The 18,992-nt window shown below is 46.4% G+C and overlaps 1 protein-coding gene across 8 annotated transcripts in view; it reads right to left on the bottom strand.

Moving 5' to 3' along the window:
• The window catches only part of PLPP3 (phospholipid phosphatase 3), a 94,170-nt gene that overhangs the window by 42,238 nt on the left and 32,940 nt on the right, over positions 1-18,992 (bottom strand). For all 8 annotated transcript variants that reach the window (XR_014808229.1, XR_014808230.1, XR_014808231.1 and 5 more), the window contains one exon: positions 4,689-4,846. Coding sequence is in view for 2 of the 8 variants with exons in the window: in XM_005665388.4 (XP_005665445.1) it covers positions 4,689-4,846 (158 nt within the window). In the remaining 6 variants the exon portion in view is untranslated. The remainder of the gene's footprint in view (positions 1-4,688; positions 4,847-18,992) is intronic.

Below are 18,992 nucleotides of genomic sequence, written 5' to 3'. Positions count from 1 at the left end.
CCATTATCTGAAGAGATGCATACACCCCAATGTTCATCACAGGACTATTCACAATAGGCAAGACATGGAAGCAACCTAAATGTCCATCAACAGAGGAGTGGATCAAGAAGATGTGGTACATATACCCAGTGGAGTATTACTCAGCCATAAAAAAGAACAAAATAAGGCCATTGCAGCAACATGGATAGACCTAAAGATTATCAGACTAAGTGAAGTCAGAGAAGACAGATATCATATAATATCACCTATATGTGCAATCTAATAAAAACAATACCAAAAAACTCATTTATGCAATAGAAACAAACTCACAGATTTTGAAATCAAACTTGTAGTTACCAAAGGGTGGGGAGGGATGAACTCGGAGGATGGGATTAACACACATACACTCCTATAGATAAGATAGATAACTAGCAAGGACCTACTATTTAACACACGGAGGACTACTCAATGTTCCTTAGTAACCTATATGGGAAAAAAATGGACATAAGTACATGTATAACTGATTCACTTTGCTGTATATCTGAAACGAACACAACTTTGGAAGTCAACTGTACTCCACTAAAATTAAAAAGAAAAAAAAAAAAGAAGAAGTTAGGCCACAAACCTCAGTCTGAGCTTTTTCTCTAGTTACGAATAGCATTACAGGGTCAGCATCAATAGGATCTGAGGGAAAGGAGCATTTTTATGGCTGGAGGGAGAAGAGGATCACCCATGACTCATCACACTTCAACTCCTAGATATTAATAATCTCTATTAAACCTCTTGCGGGGTCTGACCAAGGCAAGCACTGAGCCCAAGTTTATTCAAAAAGAATACTGAGCATTTTTTTCCGTATCAAAATCTCTGCCCACAATTCTCTTCGCAGTGCAGTGCAAGGCCGAGGGAGGGGAGGGGAGGCTCGATAGGAGATGATATTTACTGTTTTCACTCCTCATCTCACTGCTGTTAGAGTCATTAAACCCTGACAAGGCAGGGATAGGAACCACTGCCTTGTGGATTTGGAAGGAATTCCTATTATGCTATAATTCCAGAATTCGAGATACAGCTGAAAAAGAGGTCAAAATGACTGGATTTTTCCACATCTCTCCCACAGAAAGGTGTCTGCTTTCTCTATAACTTCTGATGATTTGCATCTCTAAACCACACTCTAAACTCCACGGGCATGCCATCCCTTTGTTGTGGGGACCATTCAGACAGGAGCAAGGGTATCCAAATCGGCCAGGGCCTCTCGTGCTGTCTTAAATAAACCTGACATTCGGCAGGAGGCGGCCAGGGCAGCAAGTAGCAGCATGATTAGATTTCCAGCTCCAGGTCCCCCTCCACCCTCCCTGACTGTCGTTCACGCCCTCTGATCAGAAGCAGATTCTGGAAGGAGCCAGCCAGGCTCTCTGACCAGTCACAGTGGGAGAGTGGGGACGTGGGGCTGTTGTCGTTGTTGAATTCAAGTTACACAGCTTTTCCAGAATTGATCATCTGTATTACCGTGAATTATTCACTTTTCCTTTGAGGTCTTTGCTTTTCCTTTTTCTCATGAGTACGCTGGTCCTTGCAGGCAAGCAGACTTCATTAGGAGCCCCCCTCACACATGCCTCCAGCTGAAATGCAGGGGCAGCTGAGTCAGGAGGTAAAAGCTTTCTTGCAAAGAGCCTTGGCACGCGAGTCAAGGGACCCGGGGTCTAAGGACTAAATTACAAGGAAGGAGAGGAGGTGTGATGAGTTTAAAGGCGGGAATTCCTTTCCTGAGTCTACTCTCACTAGACAGAAGGTCTTGGCGAAGTCAGTTCACCACTTTTCGACTCTGTTTGCTCACTTAAATAAAAACAGTGGACATGTATTGTGTATACTGCATGTGTCAGACACTGAGTTCCTTTATATACATCAGCTCATTTATTTCTGAAAACCTTCCTAAGTAGACATACTATCTCCATTTCACAGACGGAGGTGCAATGAGGTTTGTTAATTTGCTACATGTGCCCCTGACCTCATGCGAAACTGAGACACAAGAAAACCCTGTGTCTAGAGGTGGTTTTCCCCGAGGGTGAAAGGCTTGAACACCGTCCCAGGTTTCAATGGCACAAGCGCAGCACCTGACCAAGGATACGGCTTATGGCCGCATTTGCTTGCCTGGCTTTCTCAGAACTGGAAAGAAGCCCCGCTCAAGCCTATTTTGCTGACACTATACAGGACAGGGAAGCATCGCTGTTGCCCATCCTAGAACCAAGGCCACAGCACGTGACTGTTTCAAGGAAACCTGGGAGGTCGGGGAGCATTTTAACTAAAACATCAACGTGGCACGGGGGGGGGGGGGGGGGGGAGAGAGGTCAGTCACAACCAATCTCTTCAAAGCAGATTTTTTCTTAGAAACACTAGCATCTGGTGAGGAAGAAGGGGCTGGTCTTGGCAAACAGCAGGGAAAGAGCTGCTGACCAGGAATTTGGCTTGGGGAAGGGAGAATGGATGAGACACGCAGACCTCAGAGAGGGAGGTCTGCCTGTCTCCTGCATCTAAGGAGCCCACGGCAGCAAGGCGCATGCCCAGGAAAGTGGCTTCCCACAGCTGCCCCCATGAAGGAAGGCAGACACCACTCTCATTTTACAGCCGAGGAACATGAGGCCTAGAGAAACCAGCAAGTCACAAAGCCAGGGGGACCCAGGCCTCTGAGGAGCGCCTCTCTCCACCGGACCGTCACCGTGTCTGGGAGTTGCCCACAAAGCCAGCCACGAACAACGGCGTGGAAAGACAGAGAAGATCGCAGGACATCCCAGCCCCTGTGCTGTCTTTATCTCTACTGCTCCCAGGTTAGCCGCCGCTTCTCAGGCCTTCAATTAACTGATCCTCCAAGTGTCAAAAACACCTGTTCAAACCTCAGTAAGCCTGATCAGGTATTCACCTTCGGTCACATTTTTTTTTCCCGAGGCGAAGCCATTCTCCCCAGACAACTCAGCTCCGCACTGTTAATTTGGAGCAAACAGTAAAATCAGATTTATATTTCTCAGCTTCTGAACACAAAGATCCTTAGTCCACTTTTAAGAAACTACTACAGTTGCCAAATGGACTGTTTTTCTTTTAAAGGTTGGAAAGAATTCTGCTCGCCTCCCTGCCCCCTCCCCGAATGTCAAAACTGTTGATTGTGTGCCTGGTTTACGATGTTCTTACAAAACAAAGAGGGGTCTCAACATTTATAACCAACCCCCGGAGTGGGGAAGTCAAAAGAAAAACTTCATGAAATGTGTGCTTCCTGTACCATCAGCAGCTTGCATTCGATGCTGAGAAGGCAAGAGTAGTTAACCACCTATCTCACTGAGCCGTTCGCACGGCTGGGACAGCCAACCTCCAATGGGAGAGCACGTCTAAGATGGGATCGAGGGTGTCAGCATAAGCCAGGCTTAGTCTCCAACTGTTCACTGGCAGTACACTTTGAGCATTTCATTTAACGCCACTGAGCTTCTGATTTTCCATTTGTATGGTACAGATACCAGCACCCATTTCACACGTTTCTTATTAACGTTCTTCCTTCTGGGTTTGCTAAAGATAACCAGGCCAAGACTAACACAAAGATGACTCAAGGATCTGGAAGAGAGATTTTTTTTTTTTTAATTTCGGTGGACATGATACCTATCCCTTTGTCCACATGGCTGGGGTTCAGGGCCAAGGAAAAAACGGAGAAAATACTGGAGGGGCAGAACGGATGGCTGTGCAAATGTATGAACTACAAATCACAACTGGAGCACCCTCGGTTACTCTCCGCCTCCCCTGCCCTAAATGGACACATCTAAAACAGGGCAGTGACTTTCTAAGTGGAGCTCAGGTAGACCATGCACTGATTCCCATGAGGCTACTGTTGCACAAAATAATTCTGGATCTTGTCAAGTCTGTGGCACATTTTTGCATTTTTGACTTCACCCTCTAGGGGAAGATCTGGATGTAAATTCTCGGCTGTACGCCTGCGTATCAGTAACCTGGTCAGCAAGTAAGATTTTGCCAAGACTTTCCATATTAATGCTCTCTTTTACTCCTCACTGCAAAGCTTTGAAACAAGAGGATCACCCTGGTTTTAAAGATGTACAGCTTGTCGGTGGATGGCCAGGTCTCGAACCTAGGTGTCTGGATTGCAAGTCTCGTTTTTTATTTGCACTCTGGCACCACAGCCTCTGGACAAGCGAATTCAACAATAGGCCAGAGAATGCCAGTGGCAGTATCGCTGTCAGAGCTACACCATGATCGTGTGGAAAGAATACAGAAAATGCTTGAGATATTTGGTAAGGCATTTCCCTCATCTAACACAGAGGGCTCGGAGCTCAGACTCTGAGGCTCGGGACAATTAGGTTCAAATCCCAATTTGACCACTTATTAACCGAGTCACCTTGGGCAAATTATTTTTACTCCGAGAACTTCAGTTTCTTAACTTATAGAAGAAATGTTAGAACAACGTCTACACTTTCTTGTTGCAAGGGTAATGTATGCAAAGTATTTTAGGAGGTTGCTTAGTCTACTTTTATCATATATATATATTTAGTATTTTAAAATATTGCATTTTAAATAAACTATTAGTAATACTATTAACTGCATGAAGAGAGTGTTCATCCAGGGAAATTCGACTGGCTCTTCCAAACCTCTGCTGGCTCGGATAGTTTATGATGTGACCCAGGGGAGTCAGCCAGGTGGAGTGTGGCGGTCTGGATGCTTACCGCGAGGATGGCGATCACAATGCCCACAGCGCAGAGCACAGCATCATTGATTGTCTCCCCGGTTTTCAGCGGGTACTTGATGGTCTCGTCATTGCAATAAAAACCCCGGTGGTAAGGCTTGATGGTGCTTGTCTCGATGATGATGAAGGGCAGGCCCGCTTCATATACCGAAAGAAAAAAAAAGAGAGAGAAGGGGGAACACATCAGTGCAAAGAAGCCGAAGAAGAATGACCTACAGCAAAGACCACCCCAAAGAGCAGCACTGACGGTGAAGCAAATCCCTTGCATCTGTAGTGAGCTATAGCCCAGAGGGAGCTTTCTCTACACACACCCCTTCCCCCCTTAGTCCCCACTGAGAAGAGTATAGGGTGATCCTCCTGTCCTGATCGAGCGCACAGAGGGAGGACCTGGATGCAGTGGGGCAGGAGCTTTTTTCCCCTACTGCTCTACAACAACCTGCTAAAACTCAAAGCCCAGTGTGCCATCACCACTAAAACAGCCCTAAGTCTCATGCTGTCGTATGACGCCTCCAAGTACATTCTTCTCTGAAGCCAACCATCTCCCCTTCAAGAAACTCATCCAAGGTTCTGTGGGTGAAAAACTGAAGACCCTGGAGTCAGACAACATGAATTTGAACCCCAGATCCGCCACTTCCTAGCAATGTGACCTCCGGTTCTCTCTCCATCTTCCTGAGCCCACAGATGAGTTGTGGTGATGAGTGAAGGAGAACAAAGCACAGAAAACTTCAAGCATAGTGTTGGCACCTAGTAGCTGCTCAGTGAATGCCATGTTCAGGGCTTTGGTTTCACTATTCAAAGTCATTGACGAAGACTGAGCAGAGCGGAGCTGGGCCCCGCTGCCCGCAACCCTGGAACAGAGCCCAGGGGCATTAGGGACACAGGCATGCTTGCAGCTGCCACTAGTTTATCAGTGGCCAGCTCAGATGCCATTCTCTGAAAGGTCATGGAAAATGGATTCATTCCATCACCTGCCAGGAAAAGGCTCTCAAAATCCTCAGGCCAAAAAAAAAAAAAAAAAAAAAAAACGAGGGCCCATTATAGCTCTTGGACACAGTAGCAGCCTCCAGAGTGGCCTTCTGACCTTCCATGCCGCTCACACATATCCACTGGTTTACTTCCTGACCATGGCCATGAGCATGTCATTGCCTTGCTCAAGCCTCTTCACTGAGTCCCCATTGCAGAGGGTAAGATAAAGTCCCCGAGTATGACCTCCGGGAGTTTCCCATGACCTGAACCTTCTGGACATACCCTCCAACCAAACAGGACCCAGTCCCTCTGTCTTGGTTCATGCTCTTTTTTTTAACAGCACTTCCTCCTGTACATTCAAGTTCGATATCAAGCCCTAACACCACCTTACAAAGTTAAAGCAAACTGTGAGCAACAGCAATGTCAGGATTGAAAAAGACCAGGGAAAACATCAGGATGATAACAGGTGCCATCGATGTGCATCAACAATGTGTAAGGTTTTTTCTATCCATTTTTGCATCGAATTGCCCAACAACCCTGAGCGCTCATTTTAAAATCATTTAAAAGCACTATTATCGATGGTCTGTAAGTGGGGAGAACAGAGGCTCAGAAAGAATCCTTAGCTCCCTCAGAGTCTCTTCGTCCACCCCAAAGGGCCCAAATCCCTAATTTAACTTCGCAGATTGGTTCCGACCTGTGAACTTCACTAGTGGAAAACACCCCATGATAAATGACCGTTTTAACGATAAGATTCCATTTTCATGTTTTTTTTTTTTTTTTTTTCTCAAAAAGAATTAAACTCATGTCATGGTGCTCAAAGGCCCAGGCTGCCTCTTATAAAGAAAAAAAAAAAAAAAAAAAAAAAAAAAAGTACCATGAACTCCAGTTTTTCAATGACTTTGGTCCAGACGGCAGCGATAAAAAAAAAAAAAAAAAAATAAGGCACACTTTCTAAAAAGTGTATTTATGTATCACTGTGCATACACACATGGATTTATTTGGTTTTATTCTTTGGATTTATTTGAATTCTACAGCTATTTATTTTGTGACCCCTAACTGCTTCCTGCTAGAACAACAATTTACTTTATCAAATTCATACTGGTGCTTTGAAAAGAAAGCCCAGCAACACACCACAGCATTGTGCCTGACCTTCTTAAAGTAAACACAGAGGGCCCTCGAAGGCAATAACCGTGAGCTCTTGAAACCCCGTCTCGGTGATGGAGAAAAGGAGGAAGGGGAGACGGTGAAGATACGTTTTGGCTTAGACCTGGTGAGTGCCGTGAGCCCCTCTTCTTGGGCTGGGGGCTGGGAGGGAAAAGCGATCACAGGGGCCTGAACCATCTTCATTCCACCGCCGAAACATTTGGAAGTGTGGCCAAGTTGGCGATGAAAGGTAGCTGCGAGGCCAGTCGTATGATATTAATAGTCCGCTTTTAAAGTTCCACACGTCGTGCTGAAGGCTGAAGCGCGAGCCCAGCCGCAGCCTCTGTGGTGCCTGGGAGCCAAAGCGTTGCTAATAAACTCAGGAAGGGAACAGACCCCGAGTTCCTTACATTTGTGCTCGGCTCTTGGCCCCCCAGCGTCTATTTTTAATAGAGTTCACATGATAGGCCTGTAAAACATATGTTCCTAAGGACAATAAAACCCATAAAAGAGTGGTGGAGTCAGCTCAGTTAATGATCTCGACACAGCTCCCTCCACTCACGCAAGTAACTTCCCACTGCCCAAATCCCCTCCGCATCTGCGCAAAGGCAAAGAAGGCAGGCTTGCTTTGGGTTTGCTGGGATACATTAATGCATTCACTCCTTCGTTGACTTCGCAAATATTTATTGTGTCTTAAATATGCACCCTGAGGACAGGGCATGCAAAGATGACACAAGCCCTGCCCGCAGGATACGGACAATCTAGTAAGCGAAGACACGTACAATGGAATAACATCAGGACAGGAAGTTGTTCTTTCATGGGAAGAAGCCAGGCCACAGCACGGGTGGTGTCAGCACAGGGTCTGGCGCACAGCATGGACACACAACCAGTGTGAAAAGGAAGGAGGCGGGGACCATCCCGCAGAGACGGTTAGGGAAGAAATCTGAGTGGTCGGTTCCTTTGTGCTCTTAATCTGGGAGCGATCCAAATCCTTTTCCTTCCTTCCTTGTCCAAGCCTTGGGGAGGGTTTCCGGTTCCAGTTATGTGGATAATGAGCAAAAACAGACAAGATGTTGGATCTGAATACACTCTGTTTATTCTCTTAAAAGGCGTGGAGACAGCATTTAGAAAACCCAATGGCTTTTTCTGTCTTCCCCTGCAAACTTGTGGTATGACTGGGGGGGGGGGGTGATGCCAGTCAAATTTTGACTTGGTTCCAGGAGAAGAGTAACCTCAGAGTCCCTTCAGTTGATGGGAAAGGCATAAACATGACCCCCCCACGGGGCAGCTGGTCCTCAAGAGACGTAACACTGTGCCTTGCCTCTGCAGGACACAGAGAAGAGGCTGCCCTGCTCTAACGTAGGATCTCCACTGCCAACGTTGGCACCACCTTTCTTACCAACCACTGTAGTCCCTGATCATTTCTTTTCTTTTCTTTAAGGCTCATACCTGTGGCATACGGAGGTTCCCAGGCTAGGGGTCGAATCAGAGCTGCCAGCCTACACCATAGCCACAGCAACGCGGAATCTGAGCCACATCTATAACCTACACCACAGCTCACGGTAACGCCGGATCCTTAACCCACTGAGCGAGGCCAGGGATCAAACCTGTGTCCTCATGGATACTAGTCAGATTCATTTGCCCTGAGCCATGATGGGAACTCCCCTGATCATCCCATTCAAGCAAACTCCCAGTGCTAGCCATGGCAAATCAAGGGGTGAGAATATCAAAATTCCTGCCCTCCAGAGGTTCACGGTATTATAAGAGAGTCGTGAAAACAAGTGCACTAAAATACTTTTCATACGAAGACTGATGTATGTAGAGGGTACAGCAAAGGCACAAAAGAACACTTTACCAGGGACACGAAAGACAGCCCAGTAGTTCCCACTGTGGTGCAGTGGGATGCACAGCATCGCTGCAGCACCAGGACACGGGTTCGATCCCCAGCCTGGCACAGTGGGTTAAGGATCCGGTGTTGCCGCAGCTGTCGCACAACTCAAAACTGTGACTCTGATCTGATCTGTGGCCTGGGAACTCCATATGTCAAGGCGTGGCCAAAAAAGAAAACAAAAAAACAAGATAGCCCAGATGTGAGGCTTACTTTGCCCCTTCTATGAGGAGGAAGTTTCTGGGGTCCAGGGGCTAAATGCACTCATGAAAACTCAGTGTAGTTGAAGGATTGCAATAATCCATCCACAAAAACTGAGGGCTGTTGCCACGATGAGGATACAATTTTAAATTTGGCTACAGACGGGGATGAGAGACACAAGACACCAGGGACCCCCACATAAACCTCGGCAGTCTGAGAGCTCCACTGCCTGCTCTCTTCTCGGCACGGATGGGGCTACTGAGTTGGAGCTGGAGTCCCAGTCTTCCAGTGGCCTTGGAGAGGCAGTCATAAAAACTAACACGTTAAGTCACCCTAAGGTTCAGAGGGATTAAAGTGACTTACCAGAGTCACCGGGCCAGTCCGTGGTGGAGCTGGACCAGGCTCAAAGGATCTGACACCTGGGTGTTTTCTAAAGTCAGTCAGTCCCTTAAAATAGAGGGAAGGAAGCACCTCTGAGGATTAATGCAGTCACGGAAGCTCAGCAAACCTCACGTGCTTGGAAGAAAAAAACGCTTTGTTTGGAAAGAGTCAAGGCAAGAGCATGGGCTACTGTTTGCTGAACATTCACCATGTACCCCACATGTTGGTATCTAATATAATTAAAACTCTGAAGTCAACATCCTGGAATGGAGATTTATCTATTTTCTAGATAAATCAAAAGGTACATTACGAGCTTTTTGCAAAGCAGAACCAAAATGTATGTACACAAACACACACACACAAAACACACCCCATCTGGAGATGCTAGACCTAGACTGAAGCAGTTCTCCTTCTTTTAATCAAGGATCAATTAACTCCCCAAACCTCCAGGGACCTCTTGGGATGTGTAGGCTGCCGAGGAGGCGAAATATGAACTCAATGACAAACACTTAATGGGCAGAAAATCAAAGCATGAAGAAAGGCCCCTGTGTTGGGTTCAGGCCTTTGAAAGTTCTTGGGCTTTGAAAAACTAACACTTGGGCAGGTTGGGCGGTTTGGGGGTGGGGCGTATAAAAACACGGGATAAGTTTCCGTGGCCCACCCATTGATAAAGTCATGTGGGAAGTGTTACCCAAGTGACCCAGCCCCAGCTTCAAGTTTGTGCAAAATTAAACCCAGCCTCCCACTCTCAAAGTGCTCTTTAGAAAGCCCTTGCGAGGGGAGGGAAAGAGTGAGGGTGGGAGAGTAAATGAGACATGTTTGTCCTTTTGCACGACTGAAATCAGAACACAGGGGAGAGGTTTCCCATCGCTCCCACAGACCAGGTCCCGCAAGTGCCCTTTCCAGAGCTGTCCAACTTTCCACTTCACCTGCGCGCTCGTTACCTGAAGATAAGTCAAGCCCAGCATTTGCGACAGTAATAATTCAGCTTACATCTGCAGAAAGCCTACGTATCTACTCACACAGTAATACTGGATAAAGAATCCACATGTGGTTGCTGAAATCATGCTTCTCACCTACAGGGTAGAGGTCTACGGACCTTCCTGTTTTACCCACTTCATCCATGAAAAAATGAAGGCTTACAAAGGTTAAGCGGCTCATCTGAAGTCAAAGCAAGCGAATGGCACCCATTTGGACCAGGTGTTAGAAATCCAGTGGGCTTCTGACTTCAAGGAGCTTAGCGTCTAATTAGGAATTAATGTCTTTTAAACTCCACAACAGCTAGGAAACGCTACAGGTCAATATTTTCATGTGTACCCAATGGAAAACAAGCCAGAAGTTTTGTACCTTCTGCAAGGTTCCCAAGTGAGTCAACCAGTCACTGGGATTTGAACCCAGGTCTGTCTTTCTTTTGGCTCATGTTTTCTTACTCCATGACCTGACCCTCCCTTTCTTTATAAATGTATTCCCTGTTAAAATATGACCAACTGATTTTTTTTTTTAATCACTCGAGGCCAGAATGGTCAACCCAACTACTACTTAGAGGTTCAAAATACAAATATTTATGTTGCTTGTAAGTGACAGGGTTTCTATTTAAAGTAATTAATTGCTACTGGTCTTCAAAGTGTGCAAACTTTCTTTGGTTTACGATATTTGTCCAGATTTTTAGACTGGACACAATCCAGATGAGACAAAACTAGGTTGACTCTGAAGGCGTTTCCCACCTTTGAAAGAGGCTGCCATGAAAAACACTTGCTACTGGCGGGTGTGAACATGCCATGTCCTGGATCTAGAGGCTCTCTTTGACAAATGCTCAATTCTTCAGCACTGGAAAGTTCAGGCCCTTTCTTCACAAAAAGAAGATTGTTGGAATCCAAAGCAACGACATGGTAGAAATGAAGAAAAGAATGGCAGGTCTAGTCCTGGCACTTGGGTTTCCTGGGCCCACGTCCTGGGTTTTCAGTTGGATTCCACAAGTATGTGTGGACAGTTCCTGAGTACTGGGCGATGTATGAGGTGCTGGGGACACAACCATGGGCATTATTTTGGGGTTCCTCAACTTCAGAAAGTCTCAGGCTCCATGACCAAGAGTCACCTGTCTTCAGTGTAATTGTGGGTGTGAAAATTCGTGTCTGGATGGCCTTTCCTATTTGCAAGTGCTTAAAGTAAGAACATTTTATTCTGGAGTTCCCTGGTGGCCTAGCAGTTAAGGATCTGGTGTTGTCACTGCTGTGGTTGGGGGTTGATCCTTGGCCTGGGAAGTTATGCATACCACAGGTGCAGCCAAAAAAAATCATTTTATTCTTTACAATAATTAATATGCCACCTTACAAGACCCTAACAGTTTTGGTTTTTTCAGTTAAAAGGCTGCCACGAGGAACATCCATCAAGAACAAAACAAACTGACCAACAGTCCATGATTCATACCTTTCATTGAGAGAATTCCAGACCTCTTTTGCTACTGTTACATATTTCGCAAGTGAGATATTTTCTTTCTAGTACTATAAGACTACCAGAGCCAGAAGGACTTTCCTCTGTCCCAAGTAAAACGGGGTAACTTCCCAAGATCTCCTTTCTCTCTTTTGATCCCTCTTTTAAAATAAGGATGAGCGGAGTTTCCATCATGGCTCAGTGGTTAACCAACCTGACTAGTATCCATGAGGATGCAGGTTCATTCCCTGACTTTGCTCAGTGGATTAAGGATCCGACGTTGCTGTGAGCTGTCATGTAGGTCACAGATGTGGCTCAGATCCCCTCTTGCTGTGGCTGTGCTGTAGGCCAGTGCCTATAGCTCCCATTCGAACCCCTAGCCTGAGAACCTCTACATGTCGCGGGTGCAGCCCTAAAAAAGACAAAAAGAAAAGGTAAATAAAATAAGGATGAGTAAAATTACACCCATGGGGCACCTATTGTGTGCCAAGAGGTCTGGATATATCAACTGATTTAACACTTAAAACAATGCTCTAAATTAACTATCCATATATAGCCAAAGCAAGGAGGGCCAGAGAAATGATAACTGGCCTCAGTGTCCACTCTGTTGATAAGAAGTGTAACCCGGTATGTAATATGATACTCTGACTCGAAAGTTCATTCTGAGATGGGGCCAGCTAGCCACTCTTGCTAGGTACACATGAACTCTGCCTATGCTGGTTATTTGCAAAGTTTCAGAGCTCTGGAAAGTGCGTGTTGATCTTGAACAATGATAAAAAGGAAGGGCTCCGTCTCAGACGTTGAGACAGATTTGCACAGATCCAGCCACACTCCTGCCTCAGTCGCCTTTATGACCCAGATATATTCATTTGCGATACATTGCCCAGAGCTAGGAAGCATCGAGAATCACCCGCAGAGGATTTAAAGCTCTTACATAAAGGATCACCTGGGATCTTCCTGACAACTCTGGGAAGTAAGATTTGTAACATCTGGGTTGAAGTACCACTGGCAAACTCTGATTCATCCCTTCAAGACGTAAATATCTTTTCTCAAAGAAGTCTCTTAGCCATGTAACCCACTCTGGGAGAGTTACCTTTTTTCCCAATTTAATCAGCAATTTCAGAGCCAAGCAGATAGGATTCCACTTCTGTCACCTGTCATGCTTACTATATGACCTTGGGCAAGTCACTTTCCCTCTCTGAACACCATGTCCGTCACTGTGCAAGCATTGCCAACATACAGAGTGGATTGGGAGGACTAACCGAGTCACCTTATACAATATTCAATCATTGTGTGGCTCCATTAATGTTAGTTCCTGCGTCTGCACGTGACAGGAAGCTTTTAGGAAGGGAATAAGACACGGTCAGAGTTCTGTCAAAAGCCCCTTCCCAAATGCAATCTGATCCCCAGGGAAAACCATGCTTATAAAATCCTTTAATTCCAGGGACTTCTTGGGATTATGTAAACAGAAGGGGCTTTGATAGTAGTTAGCAGGACCTGTCACCCTGACACGGAAGAAATACCACAGCAGGAACCCGGCCACGCATTCTCAAAGATCACAGGAGGCTGAATGGGAGGTAAGTCTATACTAAGGGTGGAAACGAACGTTTCATCTTGTTTTTCCAATAGTTAAGCGTTCATGCGTCAGCAGTGTGCTCCGGTCCAAGCCATGCTGCCCAGGTGTACACAAAACACCAGGTTCACGTGGCAGTAAAGTAAACGACCTGGGGGCTGGCAGGACATCAGACACCTGGAAGGCCAAAGTTCAACATAGTCAAAAAGCCAAGACTGGAGCCAGATGTAGGGCCAAACATGAAGAGCTGAAGCAGAACAAAATCCTGCTGGGAGGCAACCCAAGGCCGCCAGGGCACGCCAAGCTAAGCCACCAAACAGCACGGTCCAAGTTCTGGGTCAAAGGTGACAAACTGGCAGCCCATGGCCAAATCTGGCCTGCAGAAATGCTCTGTTTGGCCCACCCAGTGTTTAAGGTTTTTTACATTAGTTGTTAACAGGAGGTCTCATGTAACATTCAGATTTCGGCTTTTTAAGCCGGCGCTACAGCATGTGGTCAGCAACATACGCAGTGGTGGCAACACAGGCTCACTTTCTCCAGGGCACCACTGTTCCCCACCATCTCTCTGACACCAAGGCTGCATACCAGTTCCACTGCCATTGCTTTAGTACTGGCAACCTTCCTATACTGGTCTACTTCTGTCACTTCCATTACCTACCTGGCCCCTGGCTTTTCTACCCCTGTTCTCGAGAACATAAAAGTCCTTGCTGAACCTATAAAAATAGAAGTAATTAACTCTTGGAGTTTCCACTGTGTCTCAGCAGGTTAAGAATCTGACTAGTATCCATGAGGATGCAGGTTTGATCCTTGGCCTCGCTCAGTGGGTTAAGGATCTGGCATTGCTGTGGCTCAGGTCCAATTCAACGCCTAGCCTAGGAACTTCCATATGCTGCAGGCACAGCCCTAAAAAGACCAAAAAAAAAAAAAAAAAAAAAAAAAAAAAGAAGAAGAAAGAATTAACTCTTGGTTCAGCAATGTCTTCTGTGATAAGTAATGACCACATCAGACATACGTATACATATGTGCATCGGTATGTGATGGTGTCTTTGATTATGTCTCAATGTTAACCCAAGACTGTGCCCCCATCTATGTTTTCAAATCCCCAAATTGGAGTTCCTGCTGTGGCGCAGCAGAAATGAATCCAATTTGTATCCATGAGGATGCATGTTCGATCCCTGGCCTTGTTCAGTGGGTTAAGGATCCGGCATTGTCACTGTTGCGGCTCAGGTCACTGCTGTGGCACAGGTTCCATCCCTGGCCTGGGAATTTCTGTATGCTCTGGGAGCAGCCAAAAAAATAAACAAAAAATAAAATCCATTGGATATTTGTGAGTGTTACAAATCTTACTCTAAATGGAGTCAGGCATATTTCAGGAATATGCTGGTAAAATTTTGGAGAGATCTTAGGTGTCATTTACTCCATTTACTAGACGGGAAGGCTGACATCCCCCCCCCACACACACACACCCCCTAGTATTCTAATTACTCCTTGTTGGTAAGTGTCCTTGCTAGCTGAGAGTCTCTTCAGAAAAGGATCCATATATTTTATTCACCAGCACAAAGAGCAATTCATGACACTTAGTGGGTGTTCAACAAACATGTATTGAACAAATGTATAGAAAATGGACTAAAATTCAGAAGATAGGGCTCTTCCCCCAGTACACTCTTTGACCCTAGATCTGCCCCCCACCCTGTTACTTCTGAATTTAATTTCTTCTTTCTCATATCCCAAATCCTATCTCTCTAACACAATCCTCCAAAGCCACACAGGACCACATGCCCTCATAAGGAGCAGACAATTGCATCAGGAATATCTTATGGAGAACTTAACCAGCTTCAAGTCTCAGAAGGGTGGTGGTTGGACGGGTTGATCTATCTTTAGGACACTTAATCTTCACCAGCTGCCCAGATTTTTCGCGTCATGAAACTATCAGAAAATACTCTGAAGGGGTAAACTGAGGGGATGCTGCCCAGTGACTCAGCTGCCACTGCCACCCTGCCCTGCAGGCCCAAGGGCTAAGGATCCCTTTCAGCAGCACCCCCACCCCAACGCCCACCCCACCTAATCTATTTGCTGTGATCCTCTGGGGAATCGCTGCCCTGAAGAAAATTCCCAACAAGAAGAGCGCTGATTTCAAGAAAGCAGCTCAGACCTGGGTGTGCAAACCAGTTTTGCCACTTACAATCTGAGCGATCTTCAGCAAATTGCTGAACTTTTTGAGTCCCAGTTGTAAAAAAGAGGACACCAACAGCCACTTTGAAGAGGATGAAATACCATGGGGTAGGTATTGAACAAAGGTTAGTTCCCTGCACTCCTAATCCTGAAAATCGACTCTCTGGCCTGTTTACATGATGCCAATCAACCGGCTGGACTGGTTTCCTCAAAGAAGGTGGCGAGATGAAGCAGGACAGGGCTGTGTCAGCTCAGACAAGGACGGTGACGCGACCTGCACAAGACTGGAGCCACTCCAGTGCGTGGTGCAGAAGACAGCCCTCTCCCCAGGAGCAGGCTCCCCACTCCCAGCCCTGTCAATGTTCCTTTTGTAAAGCACAGAAACCTTCTTCAAATCTGACAGCTGCCACCTGCACAAATAATTCAGGGATGTAATTTCGTAACTGAATCCAAGCCCTGAAAGCTGAAAAGTTTGAAGTCCAAAATAATCCCTTTGACCTTCTGCCTAAACACTCACTAATCACTTTTTAATTTGTAGTTTATTTCCTCTCTCTGTGCTGTCCTTAGAGGCGGTATTTTTATTTTAGCCGTACCCAGGGAGTGAGTGGCATTACGGAACACCTGATTAAAGCAGAAGTCAAACGTCTCTCCCAGACATCTGAGGCTTGCTTGGTGCATCCCCCCCCCCCAACCAGAGTTCTCCAAATTGCACTGGGTGGTGAGAAAGTGAAGGAGAAAAAGGCTGCTTTGAAGGCGGAAACTCCTCACGGAGAGAATTATGAGCTACAGAAATTAATACGTAGTGGTCCCTGCTCTCTAAGAAGGCACACGCTGGGGACAATTCCCCTCGATGCCATGTGACAGGAACGTCCACGGAGGCATTTCTAAAATGTTCAGGGAGCACAGAGGACGCCCTTTAGCACAAGTCTTGGCAGCCAAGAGGCAGACTCAATACCAGTTGATTGACTGACAGAGTAAATGCATTTCAATGATTCCTGGCTGTCATTTGAATACCAATGACGTATTTAAAGCAAGACCAAAAAAAAAAAAAAAAGTCCAGAACCAAAAAGCAGCCCCCCTCTAAAAAAAAAAAAAACTGCTTCTGTGTTCTACCCTCATCTCCTTCCCACCTTTTACTCCTGAGGAAAAATGAGAAAAGCCGTTTGAGGGAGACCCTCTAATTCCTAAAACACACACACTGAGAAGATGCTAAAAAGGAAAAACAGAGCTAAAAAAAGTGATTCATTCCAGAAGAAATTTCTTCCTCAGAGGAAAAGAGTTTCTAACTGAAGCACCGCTAGGATTGCTATAGATTGTAGTTAGTTGTAGCCCAGATAGATATATTGGGGTCATTCTACTTTGTTCTAGTAAATTAGCCAACGTTTCACCGACTGAGCAGAGCCGCCTGTGGACTGAGCTGGGTGAGCTCCGCCAGGATCCTGGGGAGGAAATTGACTTCCAGGCCAGTGTTCAGTGAAGTAAGGCCTGAGAGCACGGAGAAGACAGCACAAATGAGTTTGGGGTAGTTTAGTTCTCTAGCCAAGTCCACCTTACAAAACAAATACTAACCAATGATAACTGATAACAAAAAAGTTGTATCCATGAGTATTCATTCTGCTACTAACTATATCATCGCACTTCCGCTCCCTGGGGCTCCTTTCTTCACATGCAAAATGAACGAGGCCTTACCACACAGGTCTTATGGACCTTCCTAAGTTTAGTTGTTTTTTTTTCACTTAAAAAAAAAAATTTTTAGCCACACCTGGGGCATGTGAAAGTTCCTGGGCCAGGAATCAAACCCGAGCCACAGTTGCACAGATGCAGCAATACCAGATCCTTAACCCGCTGCACCACGCAGGAACTTCTGCTGGAGTTTTCACCTTTATCCAAGGAGTGCAGGGCATTTTCTGAATAAACTGAAGACTGTGTTCCCATGGCATCCTTACATAGAGCTGGGCATCACCACCTGCCCACTACCCTGGCTCAGGCAACTGAGGGGCACACTCCTTTTAAGTCTGTGGAGGTAGCCTGGCCAATCAGAGCCCTCCAGAGCTCATTTATAAAGAACAGCTCCAGAAAACATCGCTACATCTGTAGACCTTCAGATATCAGCCAAATTCATGATTGGCAGCTCTTGGCTCAGTCAAAGCAGGAGGTATCTGCAACGCTGCGGTGTGGATTAGAGGCAAGTGGGAGTTACTGCTGCAAACTGGATACTACTGAAGGCACTTTGGAGCTGGAGCTCATTTATTCTTCCCAATGATCCTTTCCAGGTAAGCAGTATCAGCTTGATTTTGCAAAGGCCAGCAATGGAGATGAGAAATAAGGTCACGAGTTCCCATTGTGGCTCAGCAGAAACGAATCTGCTTTTCTAGCATCCATGAGGATGCAGGTTCGATCCCTGGCCTTCCTCAGTGGGTTAAGGATCCAGAGTTGCCATGGGCTGTGGTGTAGGTTGCAGACGCAGCTTGGATCTGGCGTTGCTGTGGCTCAGGTGTAGGCCAGTGGCTACAGCTTCATTCAATTCGACTCCTAGCCTGGGAACCTCCATGTGCGGCGGGTGCAGTCTTAAAAAAAAGACAAAAAAAAAAAAAAAAAAAAAGGAAAAAGAGGGTCACAGAGCAGCAGAGCAGGAATACCACCGGGGCAGGCTGGCTTTGCACAGTGCCACGCAGCCATCAATCACACCTCCTACCTTTTGGTGCCTTTGACGGAACCTCAGAAAGGATGCCTCTCATAAACTGGTCAGCCCTCCTTAGACAGAAATCCTTTCGCTCTGGGGCCACCCCTGGTGGCTCTGGCAGCCCCGCCCCTTCCCCACCAGGATCAGGGAAACAAAAGGTGGGCATTCAGATGTATGTGGGAGAGCCAGCTGCAGCAGAGAACTCCTAAGTGGAGTGCCATAGGAACCCTACTGTTCCAGAGGGAACTTCTTGCCAAAACTCTCCAGGAAGCCACCACTCCACGATGCATTTTTCAGCTGTTGAGAGAAAAGGGTGGTAGTTCCTGGGATGTTTCTTCAACAGTTCTGGAAGCCAGGCCCTTAATCCTTGCAAAGCAGCAGGGAACCAGCTTCTCTCAGAGCGACACAATGTCCAGAGTCCTTCTTCCAAATAAAAACATAAAAACTCCTCAATGTCCCCTTTACAAACTCTCGAAAATGTATGCATTGGGAAGAGGGGGAGGAGAGGGTACCGAACCCCAAAGCAGGGTGGCTCAGGCCTTCTCTGCACCCCTCCTCTCCTCATGACCCTGCCCACCTGACCCCTCTATTGCAGTAAATTACAAAGCCCCCACTGTTCTCTCTACCCTCCCCCCAACCCTGCCTGTCCCCCCACCCTCCCCACCACCCCCCACACACAGACACATACACTTTCTTAAAAGGGCGAAGTGCCAAATAACATTATTCCCCTTCACCATGGTATTGCCATGAGAGCTGGCTGGTATGTTTGCCTGAAAAATGGAAGGTTTTCATGGAACTCTCAGCCTCCATCACAGCTCTCCCTTTGTAGAAATGGACTTGCGGGGGG

The sequence above is a fragment of the Sus scrofa genome, chromosome 6 (assembly GCF_054392235.1).
Source record: "Sus scrofa isolate SSC_HxYL_T2T_F1_AM1 chromosome 6, Sscrofa_HxYL_maternal_Yorkshire_Landrace_v2.0, whole genome shotgun sequence".
NCBI classification, from domain to species: domain Eukaryota; kingdom Metazoa; phylum Chordata; class Mammalia; order Artiodactyla; family Suidae; genus Sus; species Sus scrofa.
Note: the sequence above shows the minus strand (reverse complement) of the source record. Positions and strands in the feature narration are given on the sequence as shown.